We start from the raw sequence: 16,813 nt of genomic DNA, 5'->3' as shown, positions 1-16,813 counted from the left end.
ACATTCTTGTGGTACAGTAAATTACGAACACAACTTCTTGCGAAACTTCGTGGTTAGGCTGAAAAACCGGTGTCTATGCATCAACATCTGTACGCTATTAATATAGAATAAGAGATGGCAGGTTTCGTAGTTGTCATATAACGCACTGACCTGGAAACAGAACTTCGGATGAGCCCATTTAGCACGATCGACGGCGCACAAAACTAACCGTAATACAGCTCATCGAGATTACGTTTCTCTCACTTCGTGTGGGGTTCTTTCGGAGAGATCTGGCGCTAAGCCAACTGCGGAGCGTAACACTAGACGCGGAGATAGAACATGGGTCAGCTTGCTCTGCTGTCCTCTATTTGCTCTTGGAATTATCACGGAGAAGATCATGGGTTCGTTTGAGAGATGAATGCGGTAGTAGGCACGTCGTAAGTAGGTCGCTGTCTTTCAAGCTTTCCTGGCATGCGATACGATACGATATTGCAGTGCGTGCGTTGTTAGCAAGAGTGATGCAATGTTCCTTCGGACATGAAACACACTGGCACTGCAGTATAGTATTTCTCAGCCGATACCGGGCACCGATTATCAACTAAAACTTCCTCCCCTGTTCAGGACTTACGTAATGTGTGTACCAGTGCAGGCTGTGATGCAGGATCGACATATGGAAGCACGGGCTGGCCGGGAGTTGCGCAAGGATAGGTACAGCGGATTTTTTTAAATTCTTTTATTGGCCCATTCAGCTATCTTAGTAGTGGAATGTCTGTTATGAGGATGTCAACGTAAGGACAACAAAACATATAGTTCCCGAGCGGAGAAAATCTCCGATCTTGGCAGGCATCGAACCCGGGCCCATTCGCTTAGCAGTCCGCCGCTCTGACCGCGCATCTACCGAGGCTGATAGTGCAAGTGGTTAAGCCGATCCCTCGCGTAAAGCTGGAAATCCATGTTCGAGTCCCGGTCCGGCATAAATTTTCACTGTCGTTATTCTCTTACAGAGCAGCTGCGAATACATTTCATGTACCGGGTGATCAAAATATCAGTATAAATTTGAAAACTTCATAAACCACGGAATAATGTAGACAGAGAGGTAAACATTGATACACAGCTTGGAATGACATGGAGTTTTATTAGGACCAAAAAAAAAACATATTGCTAGACGCGTGAAAGATCTCTTGCGCGCTTCGTTTGGTGATGATCGTGTGCTCAGCCGCCACTTTCGTCATGCTTGGCCTCCAAGGTCCCCAGACCTCAGTCCGTGCCTTTTTTTGGCTTTGGGGTTACCTGAAGTCGCAAGTGTATCGTGATCGACCGACATCTCTAGGGATGCTGAAGGACAACGCCCGACGCCAATGCCTCACCATAACTCCGGACATGCTTTACAGTGCTGTTCACAACATTATTCCTCGACTACAGCTACTGTTGAGGAATGATGGTGGACATATTGGACATTTCCTGTAAAGAACATCATCTTTGTTTTGTCTTACTTTTTTATGCTAATTATTGCTATTCTGATCAGATGAAGCGCCATCTGGCGGACATTTTTTGAACTTTTGTGTTTTTTTGTTCTAATAAATCCCCATGTCATTCCAAGCATGTGTGTCAATTTGTACCTCTCTATCTACATTATTCCGTTATTTATTGAGTTTTCAAATTTATACTGACTTTTTGATCACCCAGTATTTCCTGGCGTGGTTCCTAATAAACACATTTCCGCCTACCAACCGAGTTCAACGTTTCATTTGGGGCAACCAATATTTCGATATGTGTCCTAGTCGCCTTAGATGATATCAGAACTAACAGATACATTTTAACCGGTATGGTAGCGAGAATATTTGTCCACTAATTTCTGTAAGACTTCTCATACAAGTACTAGTGCCGATTTTTCAAAAATGATTTTTGCAATATTATAAACATAATCAAGGACTGTTGCCGCCAACATAGTGGCTCATTTCGTACTGCACCGAACTATTCATAAGTGCGAAAATAAATCATTTCTTTACGTGGTTCATTGACAGCCGCTACCAGAATGATGAATTTTTTTTCCCGGGGGCAACTCTAAGTGGTAGTTTCTTTACTTGTTTCAATTGTACTCCATCTGCATAGTCGAAATTTTAAAAAAAAGTTTTGGAAATAAAATACTAGTATTAACTAGTAGCTGACGCAGGGATTGGGAAGTTTTTCTCAGATGCCAAAAGCAGAAAGGCACATTCGGACAAATGAGTGCCTAGCTTCCGTATTTTGAATCATGGTCGACAACTGCTGATTCAATCCCTGTCGTTACTGCATTGGTACTCTCCACTTTTTGGAGTTTATCGTTGTTGTTGTTGTTGTGAGTTTAAGTCCGAGGTCTGGATTGATGCAGCTCTCCGTACTAGTCTGTCCCACGTAAGCCTCTTCATCTCTGCGTAGCTGCCACAGTCTACCTTTGTCTGAACGTAACTTGCTGTATGCAAGTCTTCGTCTTTCTCTTCAATATTATCCCCCTCCCCCAGTTCCTTCCATTACCGGGTCGACAATCAATCGATGACTGTGGATTTTTTTAAAATTGTTCTTTGATAATTAGCTAGTAATTAGAACAAGGTGGGCGATACGAACTTGAAAATACGGTAGGAAAAAAAAGAGTGAATGAACATGAAAATCCCATCGCGAAATAGTCACTTAAGAAGAACGTGTGAAAAGCTATTAATCAAGTAGCATTTGACGATCGTATCACAAAACTCTCTATTGCATGTAAGCATTTACATTACCGCAACACTTCTCCTGTCGTGCATCATTTCTAACGAATACTTTGCTAAAAGGTAGTAAAACAACTCCCGCCCTTTACGACAGGTAAATCTATGAATGGGGACAAAATGTGTAAAAGTGAACAACTCTACAAAAATCGTAATATTTAATACATTTGTTACTCTTAAGAGAGATGGGGATCGATAGGTGTTATTGGCCAGCCTATGGGCATGACAATACGAAACAAAGTTTGTTTACTTTACCCATTTTCACTCAATAGTCACTGTAACTCAGAAGTCCGTTAGGGATAGAATATTATTTTTCTACTTCTTTATAACTTCTAATCCGAAAGTAATTACTATTCAAAGTAACTTTGATGGCAAGGCACTTTGACCAAGGCAAAATCGTCGTCATCATCAGTCCGAAGACTGGATTGATGCAGCTCTTCGAGAAAGTTTATCTTGTGCAAATATTTTCGTATTTACATAATTATTGCAAGCTAACTGTATTTGAGCCTTGATTTGTTTCTTCGTCTTCATCCGTTACACTTCCGCCCAGTTCCAAATTAGCTGCTCCTTATTACCTCAGGATGTCTCCTATCGAGATGTCACTCCTTTTAATCGACTTCCGCCACAAAGCTATCTTCTCTAAATTCAGTTCAGTACCTGTTCGTTGGCTATGCGATCTACCCACACAAACTTCAGCATTCTTCTGTAGCGCTACATTTCGAAACCTTCTATTCTGTCTTTGTCTGCAGCGTTTATCTTCCACATTTCCCTTGTCTTCAAGGATATGCTAAAAAGAAATAAGTTTCAGTAAAGATCTAACACTTAAATTTATATTCGATGTTAATAAATTTCTCTTTAAATTAACTGACTGTTCCGTTGGTTCTTGGTAGAATATTTTATACATTATGAGTGAAAAAAATGTGACACTGGTGCAGTATTTATTATTTTACAAACCGGTTTCCGGCTCTTACGTCATTGGCAGGAACAAACATAAATATGTGTGGCTGCGAAATTATTGTGGGAACAAAGATTTTAACGTAGTGGATCAAAGTATTTCCGTTGGTCCCCAGAGATGACAACTGTTAATGTTTGATCATCTTTGGAAATCAAATGAGATACTCTATAGGTGTAACAGTTTGAAATATTTGTTTCCACAAAAGTTTCGCAGCCACACACTTTTATCTTCGTACTTGAGGATGGCGTAACAGTCGAAATACTTTTCGTAAAGTAAAAAATATTGTAGAATATTTCACTAGTGTCGTATGTTTGGTCAATTATAGTAGATTTCTCTTTTTTTGGAAAAGCATGTTTTGCTGTTTGCTGTCTGCATTGTATTTTCCTCTCTACTTCGTACATCGTCATTTATTTTGCTGCCCAAATAAAGGAACTGTTCGAATCCTGCCTTGGGCATGGATGTGCGTGATGTCCTTGGGTTAGTTAGGTTTAAGTAGTTCTGAATTCTAGGGGACTTAGGACCTCCGAAGTTAAGTCCCATAGTGCTCAGAGCCATTTGAACCATTTTCAAAGGAAATGTTGTACTTTCAGTGTCTCATTTTCTGATCTAATTTCCTCACCAAAACATGATGTAATTTTGACTACACTCCTTTGTCTTTGTTTACTTTTATTGAGGTTAATCTCAAAAGCCCTTTTCAATGCACTATTAATTCCTCTCAACTGATGGTCTAAGTCATTTGCCGTCTCTAACAGAATTACAGTGCTATCGGCAAACCTTCGAAGTTTTTGTTTCTTCTTCCTTCTGTTTGCCTTTCCCAAATGTCTCCTTGGTTTCTTTTATGTCTTCTAAATCTACATCTTCATCTGTACCCGAGACACTACTGTGAAGTGCAAGGTATAGGGTACTTCCCACTGTAAGATGTATCAAGAGTTTTCTGCCGTTCCACACATTTAGCAATATTCTAGGATAGGTCGCTAACACTAGTCTTTTCTGAGAGATCTTCTTTGTTAGCTGACTGCACTTTCCCAGTACATACCAGTAAACCCAAATCTGCCGCCTACCTTACCTACAACTTAGCCTATGCGATCATTTCCTTTTATATCCCTATGATATCTTCCTCCTAGGTATTTCTACAATTAAGGCGCATTAGTATTGCACACATAAGATACACTTATGAACACTGAAAGCAAATTGAATATCTACGCCACATTGAAATCTGAGAATTCGTGCACCTACCTTCAAACCGTGCTTCTCCTAAGCACTGCACAGTAATATGCCAGGAACATATATATATAGTCAGATACAAGAGGCAAACGAAACAAACTCACAGGATTTACAAACATTTCTCCAGAGATAAAGAGGAAATATGATCGTCATTGTGAGAATAAAATATTATAATAGAATATGATACCGTAGTGACATTCTTCATTTTGTGAAGCACGTAGTCTTACCTTTCCATTACGAATTCTCTTGTTGGTTGGTTGGACTAAAGGTCTAACGTCACGTCGACAACGAGGTCACTAGAGACGGAGCTCAAGCTGGGATTAGGGAAGGACTTTTCAAAGGAACCAGCCCGGCATATGCCATCAGCAATTTAGGGAAATCACGGAAAATCTAAATTAGGATGGTAGGACGCGGGTTTCAACGGTTGCCCTCCAGGATGCGAGCCCAGTGCGCTAACCACTGCGCCACCTCGCTCGGTAGTCCTCAATAGACAAAGCATGGAATGGAAGCTCACCAGCTCACCTGTCCAAAAGAAATTCAGAATGCAAGCACAGCAGAAGAAGTTATGTTGGTCGTCTTATGGAATTCCCAAAGTGTCCCCTTCGTTATTACAAATAAGCTGAGCGTATAATAAACTGCACTTATCTCGCAGACATGTTGACAAAGTAAAGCTAGCTATAACAGAAAAACGTCGCAGATCTCAGAGAAAAGTCTTGATATTTCTACACGAAAATGCTCGTTCTCCCACCGCCCAGCTGACCCAAAAACCATTGAAAAAATGGTTTGGAAGATGCTACCTCATCCTCCCTACAGTCTAACTGTGGCTCCTCCGGATTTTCATTTGTTTGGACCACTCATTGAGGCATTACGCGGATAAAAGCTCAGCGACAACGGATTTGTAGGGAAGTGGTTCAAACAATAGGAATTAAAAAAATACTAGTTCGTCGTTGGGATAAGCTTATCGGCATTGGTGGGAATTATGCTGAGAAATAGAAAAGTCTCATCTTGTAAAAATATACAGTTTTTCCACGTCAGTTTGTTTTTTAATTATTGACTGTTCCTCGTAGATTATGGTAGGGTTAAGCACATGTGCTGTTATGATAGTAGTGTTAATCTCGAATCCTCTTCGTTAACCAGCGCAAGGAAAACAATATAAATAGGAATGGTAGATATTTGGTAGATGATGAACTACTTACAGTGAAGTGAATGTCTGAAAAAACCGCACAAACACTTCGTCATTCGTGCAAACAAGTATGTCATTATCACAAGTCGGTGTGCTCATTGCCGGGTGTAGTGACCCCATGAACCAAGCGTCTCGATCCAGGCGGCTGACAGCTTCTCTTCGAGCCTATCAAGAGGTGGATCGGATATTTTCTTCATTTGATCTATTCACTTGCTCGTTGCTCTTCCCCTTGATCTCGTGGCTTCTTTCTTTCGTTCCATTATTATTTTCTTCAGATTTTCTCCATCCCTTGTTACAATATGGCCAGACAACTGGAGAATATTTTGGTTGAAACACGAAGAAAAGCGCCTTCAGATCTTGAGTTGCTCAGTAATTGGCACATTTGTTTTTATTTCGGTCCATTTTATGCGCAGTTTCTGGCTTTAAGTGTACATGTTTAGCAATCACAACAAGCCAGATGTTGTACTCAGCCACATCTTGGTGAGCTTCTTCTTAGCCACTCGTCTCAACATGATCTGTCTTCTTATCTTCACAACTTCCTGTGTTGCAAAAAGTTGGCCCAAGATACATGAAACAGTGCACGACTTACGGTTGCTTTAATCGACCTGCGAGTTGGACCTGTGCTTCTCGATCAGTTACACGTGTTGGACTCGCTAAGATTGATGTCTAATCCATATGATACACTAATGATCTTTACTTTTGTTAGTAACTCAGCATGTTCATTTTCGCCGATGGCTAAAAGCGCTACTCCTCTAGTTTGGACTCTTGTTCAAAATACTGAACCTAAGTTTCATCACACGCTGAAATCTTGTATAGAAAGTGGTCACCTTCCCTTTCATAGCGTTGTTTCAAGTCTGTACACACTCTGAATATTGTTTCCTTGTGTTACAGTGCTAACTCTTAAGGGGTCCACCTTGGACAACACTTACCGCACTTGTTTTTGCTATATGTTCAACTGCAACATGTCGGTCTTCACGAATTATGTCGTCAACGCGGGTTTCAAGTGAAGGAGTTGAAACTTCAACTCTCTGGCGAGGACTTTGCTCGTCAGTTACTGAGTTTCGACCGTCGTCACTCATGAAAACTTCCGCGTTTCATAAAACTTTCACTATATTGCAAAATGATTCGAGAAAAGATTTTAGCTGGTTTTTCACTTCAGAAAACAAAAAAAACAAAAAAAGCAAAAAACGGATCACTGAACGTTGTTAAGCTACTGTAAAATTTGAGAAACGGATACGCCATCGCCAAATACAATATTGATATTATAAACAAAACAGTTGTCCATAATGGATGAAGCTGAACTTCGTGACTGTTCCTTTACAGGATGTAGGATAAAAACCGCTACCAGTCACTAAAGAAGGTGATTCTATTTAATGCACGACCGGTTTCGCGCTTGTGCTCATCTTGAGATGGTATTGCATTCATTTACATGTTCAGTGCTCAATTCTGGAGACCGCTGTTTAAATAAAAGAACAAATAATATGATTCTGACGAAACTGATTCAACTAAAACAAAGTTGTAAAGTATTATAGTAGCGTACTTATATACAGCTTGAGTATCCACGTCGTTTCCACATTCCATTCATCACTTTTTTACAAAAATATTTCGATTTTTTTACACATTAACTATGTAACATACATCATGGTAAATATTGATACTTCCATATTATGCCTTTAATACAGAAGACGTCAATAGTATCAGAAGCACATATACTCACAATATCTGACGTATTTACATAGGAAAACATACATCATGGTCCAAGACATCTAAGAAGTCAAAATTGTAACACAAACAGAAGCACAACAGATATTACAGTTTATGAAACTGGAACTGCTACATGATTCTGGAACACAATGTAATAACATAGAGAATTGTTGCTTGCAAATTACATAACGTTTTAATCACTATTTTTACTAGTTGTATGGAGGCAATTAGAACATTATATAATTTGCAAGTAACCATTTTAGATATTATAAATAACAGTGTGATTCCGAAATCATGTAACAACTTCGTTTTTATAACCTGTAATAACTGTTATGTTTCTGTAAGTGTAACCTCTTCGAAATTCTTAGATCTAACGTCTTCGAGCATAACCTGCGCTTCTTATTTAAACACTTTAGATGTTATGAGTGCATATTTTTTCTGAATTTATTAACATTTGCTGTACCGAAGGCATAACAACATGGAAGTATCGACATTTACCATGATGAATAATACAAAGTTAACGTTCGAAAAATCGAGTTTTTTTTGTGAAAAATGTGATGAATGTAATGTAGAAACGACATGGATCCGCCATCTGTGTATAAGTCTTACAATGCTTTACAATACATGTCGTTAGCAACTTCCAGTTGTTTCAGTTTGATCTATTTACACACAATTACATTATTAGTTTTTCATTTAGTTAGTGATCTTCAATATTGAGCAACGAAACATGTATAATACTACCTCAAGATGGGCAGAAGCCCGAAACCGGCCATGCATTAAATAGAATCACAATCTACTGTGATTGGCAGAGGTTATTATTCTACACCCTAAACAGTTCTCATCCGTCAGCTATTCTCGGCTCTTCCCAGAAATGTCAAGACAAAGTCATGAAAGTAAAAATCTTCTCCTACAAACTGTTCATTTCTACATCAGTTTCTATCTCTAATTGTTGACTGCCCCACGTAGCCAGTAGCCAAAAAGGGAATGTGCTGCGGTGGCTTCTGCAGCGCAGGATGCACTGAGAGAGGGCTGCTGAGGCCAGGGAACTGAATCGTAGGGGACGGGTTTAGGGAGGGGTTGCGGGGCAAGGGGTGAGCTCCCCAGCAGAACCAGGTGGAGCCGTGCGCGAGGGGAGACGTTAGATTCACTTCGGTGACACTTCTCCGTGACGTCACTATTACGTGTACCGGGACCGACGAGATACACGTGACCTGCAAGGTAGTGTAACGCGCTGTGACGTACGCACCACCGCCTGTTTCTCTTGTGGGCCTAGTACCTATGCATCCTCACTATCGACCGTCGAGCACGTCTGTCGACTTTCTGGTCGTAACCAGTTTTGGGAAGCGGAAGAAGTTATATCTTATAGGTTTTGAACTACTATGACTACAGGCTGCTGCAAATATTCAGGATCTCTCGAACTTGCGTCGCTATTGGTACGATATGTTATAACTAAATATAATTTAAGAAAGTAATGGAAGTTGAAGTCTTCGCAGTGTTTAAACTTGAAACCGAGTTGCAAGTCGTAAGACGAAAGAAATAATGCTGGTGCATCTGTTCTGCCGTGCTACATCTAAATTTGCTCATTTTTTCCTTCGCTTTTTTAAAAGATTCTGGCACTTATTGATTTAAGGGAAGTATGTGCTATAATATTTGATGTTATTAAGTATACTGACGGAAAACAATCGCAACATCAAAAATTAATGAACATAATGAAATTTCTGGAATACACTCCTGGAAATTGAAATAAGAACACCGTGAATTCATTGTCCCAGGAAGGGGAAACTTTATTCACACATTCCTGGGGTCAGATAAATCACATGATCACACTGACAGAACCACAGGCACATAGACACAGGCAACACAGCATGCACAATGTCGGCACTAGTACAGTGTATATCCACCTTTCGCAGCAATGCAGGCTGCTATTCTCCCATGGAGACGATCGTAGAGATGCTGAATGTAGTCCTGTGGAACGGCTTGCCATGCCATTTCCACCTGGCGCCTCAGTTGGACCAGCGTTCGTGCTGGACCTGCAGACCGCGTGAGACGACGCTTCATCCAGTCCCAAACATGCTCAATGGGGGACAGATCCGGAGATCTTGCTGGCCAGGGTAGTTGACTTACACCTTCTAGAGCACGTTGGGTGGGACGGGATACATGCGGACGTGCATTGTCCTGTTGGAACAGCAAGTTCCCTTGCCGGTCTAGGAATGGTAGAACGATGGGTTCGATGACGGTTTGGATGTGCCGTGCACTCTTCAGTGTCCCCTCGATGATCACCAGAGGTGTACGGCCTGTGTATTAGATCGCTCCCCACACCATGATGCCGGGTGTTGGCCCTGTGTGCCTCGGTCGTATGCAGTCCTGATTGTGGCGCTCACCTGCACGGCGCCAAACACGCTTACGACCATCATTGGCACCAAGGCAGAAGCGACTCTCATCGCTGAAGACGACACGTCTCCATTCGTCCCTCCATTCACGCCTGTCGCGACACCACTGGAGGCGGGCTGCACGATGTTGGGGCGTGAGCGGAAGACGGCCTAACGGTGTGCGGGACCGTAGCCCAGCTTAATGGAGACGATTGCGAATGGTCCTCGCCGATACCCCAGGAGCAACAGTGTCCCTAATTTGCTGGGAAGTGGCGGTGCGGTCCCCTACGGCACTGCGTAGGATCCTACGGTCTTGGCGTGCATCCGTGCGTCGCTGCGGTCCGGTCCCAGGTCGACGGGCACGTGCACCTTCCGCCGACCACTGGCGACAACATCGATGTACTGTGGAGACCTCACGCCCCACGTGTTGAGCAATTCGGCGGTACGTCCACCCGGCCCCCCGCATGCCCACTATACGCCCTCGCTCAAAGTCCGTCAACTGCACATACGGTTCACGTCCACGCTGTCGCGGCATGCTACCAATGTTAAAGACTGCGATGGAGCTCCGTATGCCACGGCAAACTGGCTGATACTGACGGCGGCGGTGCACAAATGCTGCGCAGCTAGCGCCATTCGACGGCCAACATCGCGGTTCCTGGTGTGTCCGCTGTGCCGTGCGTGTGATCATTGCTTGTACAGCCCTCTCGCAGTGTCCGGAGCAAGTATGGAGGGTCTGACACACCGGTGTCAATGTGTTCTTTTTTCCATTTCCAGGAGTGCACATTCGTATGTGTAACATATTTAAGCGATTAAGTTCAAAGTCACAGGTTAATGTAAGCGAGAGATAAGCCATTGCCAATTCTAAATGTACAGATGCCGGATGTCAGTTTGTAGGATGCATTTCCATGCCTGTTGCACTTGGCCCATCAATACAGGGACGGTTAATGCTGTTTGTGGATGATGCTGGTGTTGTCCGATAATGTCCCATATGTGTTCAATTGGTGACAGATCTGGCTATCGAGTAGACCAAGCGACATGTCGTCACACTGTAGAGCAGGTTGGGTTACAACAGCCGTATCCTGTTGGTAAACACCTCTAGAGTGTTGTTCATGAATGGCAGAAAACAGATCGAATCACCAGACCGAAGTACAAATTTGTAGTCAAGGTGCGTAGGATATCAACGAGTCGCAATCCGGACCATAACTCCAGGTGTAGGTCCGGTGTGTCTAGCACGCAGACAGGTTGGATGCAGGCTCTCGAATGGCCTCCTTCTAACCAATACACGGTCATTACTGGCACCGTGCGAGAACCACTTTTTACCAGGAAACACGACAGATCTCATCCCTGCCTACCAATGAGCTATCGCTTGACACCAGTGATGTCGCAAATGGTAGTTATTTGGGGTCAGTGGAATGCAAGCTACAGGGCGTCTGGCTCGGAGCTGTCCTTGAAATAACCGATTTGTTGGGTTGGGTTGGGCTGTTTGGGGAGGAGACCAGACAGCGAGATCATCGGTCTCATTGGATCAGGGAAGGACGGGGAAGGAAGTCGGCCGTGCCCTTTCAAAGGAACCATCCCGGTATTTGCCTGGAGCTATTTAGGGAAATCACAGAAAACCTAAATCAGGATGGCCGGGAGTGGGATTGAACCGTCGTCCTCCCGAATGCGAATCCAGTGTCAACCTACTGCGCCACTTCGCTTGGTGACCGATTTGTAACAGTTAGTTGTGTCACTGTTGTGCCAAATGCTGCTCAGGTAGCTGCTGAAGACGGAGTGCGATGCACCAGAGCTATACGCCTCACAAAATATTTTTTTTTTGTCGAAGTACCACGCGGTCGGCCGGAGCCCGATCTTCTTGCAACCGTACGTTCTTGTGACCTCCGCCGCCAGCAATCATGTACAGCAGCTACATTCCTGACAAGTCTTCTGCGATATGGCGAAAGGAATATCCAGCTTCTCTTAGCCCTTTTACACGACCTCGTTCACAAAAAAAAATGGCTCAAATGGCTCTGAGCACTATGGGACTCAACTGCTGTGGTCATTAGTCCCCTAGAACTTAGAACTACTTAAACCTAACTAACCTAAGGACATCACACACATCCATGCCCGAGGCAGGATTCGAATCTGCGACCGTAGCAGTCGCACGGTTCCGGACTGTGCGCCTAGAACCGCGAGACCACCGCGGCCGGCCCTCGTTCACACTCAGTGAAATGTGTATAATGGCGTCTTTGTCTCCTTAAGAGTATCCTTGACAAACTTCAATTCACCACATCCACTTTCAGAGGTACCTGATGCTCATGACCGTTACAGCGTGTGCCGGCCGGTGTGGCCGAGCGGTTTTAGGCGCTGCAGTCTGGAACCGTGCGACCGCTACGGTCGCAGGTTCGAATCCTGTCTCGGGCACGGATGTGTGTGATGTCCTTAGGTTAGTTAGGTTTAAGTAGTTCTAAGTTCTAGGGGACTGATGACCTCAAATGTTAAGTCTCATAGTGCTCAGAGCTATTTGAACCATTTGAACGATACAGCGTGTGTTTAAAGCAAACTTGATTTGCATTCTCATAGTGGCGGGAAATTTAAATAGACCTCATCTTTCTGATGCAGAAACACGCCTACCAACTATCGTTTATGTCGCAAAACTCCTTCATGGTGTAGCGATTTTTTCCCGTCAGTATATAAGAACACTATCTTCCAGGAGTGAGTTGAAATTGTCAGTAATTTACAAAATAAACATAAAACACACAAATGCCATTAAATGTTCTAAGTTCGTAGATCATCTCGTAAAACAAAGTAAGTACCATTCAAAATTTTTAAAAAAAGGGCATTTGAAAGATTGACACACTTGAGAAGGAATCAAAACGTAACTTAGTCTCAATCTTCTATAAAGTGTAAAGCAAAATTTACTAGCTATTTATTTTAGGAGACCTTCTCTGCAAACCAAAACATTTTATACATACGCAGACGTAAAGGATTCTGGAACAGTAAAGCACCAGCAGTTGGTTTTTCTCGTTATCTTCAGGTTACTTTCAAAGGTGTACTTTTACCATTGGTGAAGCTTATTGTTAAGTACTTTTCATAAGACATCGTTATGATAGAACCCAGTACCTTGTCCTCGATGGTGAGTGTTCATCGGAGGTGAGGGTATCATCTGGAGTGCCCCAGGGAAGTGTGGTAGGTCCACTGTTGTTTTCTGTCTACATAAATGATCTTTTGGATGGGGTGGATAGCAATGTGCGGCTGTTTGCTGATGATGCTGTGGTGTACGGGAAGGTGTCGTCGAGTGACTGTGGGAGAATACAACATGACTTGGACAGGATTTGCGATTGGTGTAAAGAATGGCAGCTAACTCTAAATATATATAAATGTAAATTAATGCAGATGAATAGGAAAAAGAATCCTGTAATGTTTGAATTCTCCATTAGTAGTGTAGCGCTTGACACAGTCACGTCGATTAAATATTTGGGCGTAACATTGCAGACGATATGAAGTGGGACAAGCATGTAATGGCAGTTGTGGGGAAGGCGGATAGTCGTCTTCGGTTCATTGGTAGAATTTTGGGAAGATGTGGTTCATCTGCAAAGGAGACCGCTTATAAAACACTAATACGACCTATTCTTGTGTACTGTTCGAGCGTTTGGGATCCCTATCAGGTTGGATTGAGGGGGGACATAGAAGTAATTCAGTGGCGGGCTGCTAGATTTGTTACTAGTAGGTTTGATCATCACGCGAGTGTTACGGAAATGCTTCAGGAACTCGGGAGGGAGTCTCTAGAGGAAAGGAGGCGTTCTTTTCGTGAATCGCTACTAAGGAAAATTAGAGAACTAGCATCTGAGGCTGACTGCAGTACAATTTTACTGCCGCCAACTTACATTTCGCGAAAAGACCACAAAGATAAGAGAGAGATTAGGGCTCGTAAAGAGGCATATACGCAGTCATTTTTCCCTCGTTCTGTTTGGGAGTGGAACAGCGAGAGAAGATGCTAGTTGTGGTACGAGGTACCCTCCGCCACGGACCGTATGGTGGATTGCGGAGTATGTATGTAGATGTAGATGTAGATGTTACGTACGCAGGTTCTTACGTTCAAAGAAAGAAAAGGCAAAAATAGTTTCCAAAATTGCAATGAATGTACCAGTTGATGATATGAGTTGCTACTACAATTCGTGAGCAAGAATGGCTACTAATCAGAATGATCCTCAGTATTTACAAACTTTTTCTCGCTGCAGAAGAGTTGTGTGGTAACACTACATTTATTATTCTGGTGTGCAGAGCACACAAAATTTTGTATATATAACTAGATAAATTTACGTTACATATATGGTCCTCAAATGAGTGAACAGATCAGACAGGTCAAATCGAATAAGCTATAAAGATGCCACTTATCCGCTCGTACACGGCCAACAGATCCGTTTCAATCTTTTAGTACTGATGAAGTACACACAGTGATTGGGTATTTGCAGACTATTTATGTGAGGCAATTTGTAACTCACACACTGCTTTGACGCTTGGAAATAATTGGGTATTGGAAACAGCAACCAATCACATTATTTTACATCGATAAACTGCTAATACTAAAACGTTCCCTAGGCAGTGTTATGTATCAACACAATGATGATGCCAACTCGCAAGTGAAATGGCGAGACTGTAGGCTCTCTGCGGAAATACCTCTCCGCAAACACAAGACCGACGACCGTTCCACGGAAGGCTCACCGCACCGAGAACTCGTTACGGCCAAGTAAGTCGATAGACGTCGCCGACGGTCGAAAGTGCGTATGTAACGTCATAGTGACGTCACGGAGAACTGTTACCGACCTTTTTTTATTTTTTATTTTTTTGTATGTATGTTTTTATTTATTCATTTTTTTGTATTATGGCAGTCGTTGCACCAGAATTCTAGGAGTCGCTTGCGCCGTCTGATTGGCGGAACATCCAAACGTGTCTTCTCGAAATTTTAGTGGGGATTCCGTGTGTAGTACGTTCAGAATATCATATCGGCAAAAAAGCATCAGCATCTCATGGCTTGGACGTTCCAGCTGGAAGGCGGGTCATGAAAGGCGCTCCGTAGAAAATTGGAAAAGAACTGCTTGTATCTGGGGTTGCGAACAAGTGCACAATGTCGATCGTTAAGGTACGTCCAATAACCTAGTTCTGATTTCTCATCGGGCCCAAAAAGGTAGCGGACTGTATGACCGCGTATCCAATTCACGGCATTAGTTTTTGTTGTGGGGTAATGAATCACATCCGGGAATAGAAGCGTCAGGAAAATAATCTGAGCAGGCGGCTGTCGGGTGAGGAAAGCCAGGATACGCTGCGCGAGCCTCCAGACGTCAGCAGACGGACCACATGAGAACCGATGAGCGTCCGTGTCCTCTACACCACAGTGAACACAGAGTGGTGTGTCAGCAAGGCGGATGCGGTGCAAACGAGACTGGTTGACCTGTTTGCCATTGACGGTGATATACCAGGTGGACTGAACGCTGGTGTCGAGGTAACCAGCATGCACTGCTTTCCACACACGGCGCCATATGATCTGGGGAAACTTGTGTTCAATGGGGTTGGGGGTTTGACACATTTGTAAGGTGTCGTATACAGTCTTTGTCTGGAGTATACGGAGAAGGGGTAAGGAGTGCAGAATGTAACTGATTTCAAAGAAGAAGTACCGAAAGTGATAAAAGGGGGGTGGAATGTCGGATAACATGACCGGGGCTGACATGGAGACTGGTGCGTATTCACGCAAAAGCAGTCCGGTCAGGCTCGTCGGGCAGCGACGCCAGACTTTCAGTTGGGAGCTAACAAAAAGTGCGGTAACTCTGTCTGGCACATGGAATAAGCCCACTCCACCACGCTCCCGCGGGAGGGCAAGGGAGGAATATTGAACTTTAAATAACATCCCGGCACAGACAAAGGATCCCATCGCCATCAACATACGACGTGCGAGGGTAATCGGAACCGGGAACACTTGTGCCACATGGGGGATGCGTGAGGCGTGATAAACATTCACGTATTGCGCGCGCTGTATAATGTCGAGGGATCGAAGCCGGTGGTCCACAAGGCCAGCCCTGATCGTTTGTAGGAGACGTCGACCGTTGGTTGCCGCTGAGCGACGGAGGTCATTCATAAAATCAATGCCCAAACAGCGGACGCTGGTGGCCACACTTAGAGGAGCGACAGATCTTTCTGGTAGACCCTCACCAATGAGCAGAACCTTCGATTTGGAAATGTTAAGAGAACTGCCCGATGCCTCCCCATAAGTCGTCACCCAAGTCAGAGCAGCGCGAACATCATCTTCATTGCGGAGGTAGAGGACTAGATCGTCAGCATAGGCTGTACAACAGAAGCGGTGCCCATGCAATGTCAGGCCCACCAGGCGTTGGCGAAGCCCCTGTAGGAGGGGCTCTAATGCCAAAGCATACAGTATCGTGGAAAGTGGGCATCCCTGTCGGACAGAGCGCTCGATCGCTAGAGGCGCGGTGAGGCGACCATTACAGAGTATTCTTGAAGTTGCGCCGCTCAAGAGCCGCATTACCACGGTGATTGTACGAACCGGAAAACCCATGTGTTGGAGGACCGATTTCAGAAAAGTATGGTCGACACGGTCGAAAGCTTGACGGAAGTCAAGCGATGCCAATGCGCCAGGTAAATGTCGCGAGCGCGCGAGCGCAAT

General features: G+C 43.7%; 1 protein-coding gene across 3 annotated transcripts in view; it reads right to left on the bottom strand.

Moving 5' to 3' along the window:
• Positions 1-16,813, bottom strand: part of LOC126365766 (UDP-N-acetylglucosamine--peptide N-acetylglucosaminyltransferase 110 kDa subunit) — a 572,676-nt gene that overhangs the window by 272,893 nt on the left and 282,970 nt on the right. Inside the window, exon 1 of one of the 3 annotated variants that reach the window (XM_050008324.1) lies at positions 151-534. The exons of 1 other annotated variant lie outside the window; for it this stretch is intronic. In XM_050008324.1, the coding sequence (XP_049864281.1) occupies positions 151-178 (28 nt within the window). In that variant the 5' untranslated portion in view covers positions 179-534. Of the gene's footprint in view, positions 1-150; positions 535-16,813 lie in introns of those variants that run through there. One more of the 3 variants, XM_050008293.1, reaches the window with a different exon arrangement.

Source organism: Schistocerca gregaria, chromosome 1, assembly GCF_023897955.1.
Source record: "Schistocerca gregaria isolate iqSchGreg1 chromosome 1, iqSchGreg1.2, whole genome shotgun sequence".
NCBI lineage: Eukaryota > Metazoa > Arthropoda > Insecta > Orthoptera > Acrididae > Schistocerca > Schistocerca gregaria.
The sequence above is the reverse complement of the archived record's forward strand: the minus strand, read 5'-3'. Positions and strand labels throughout refer to the sequence as shown.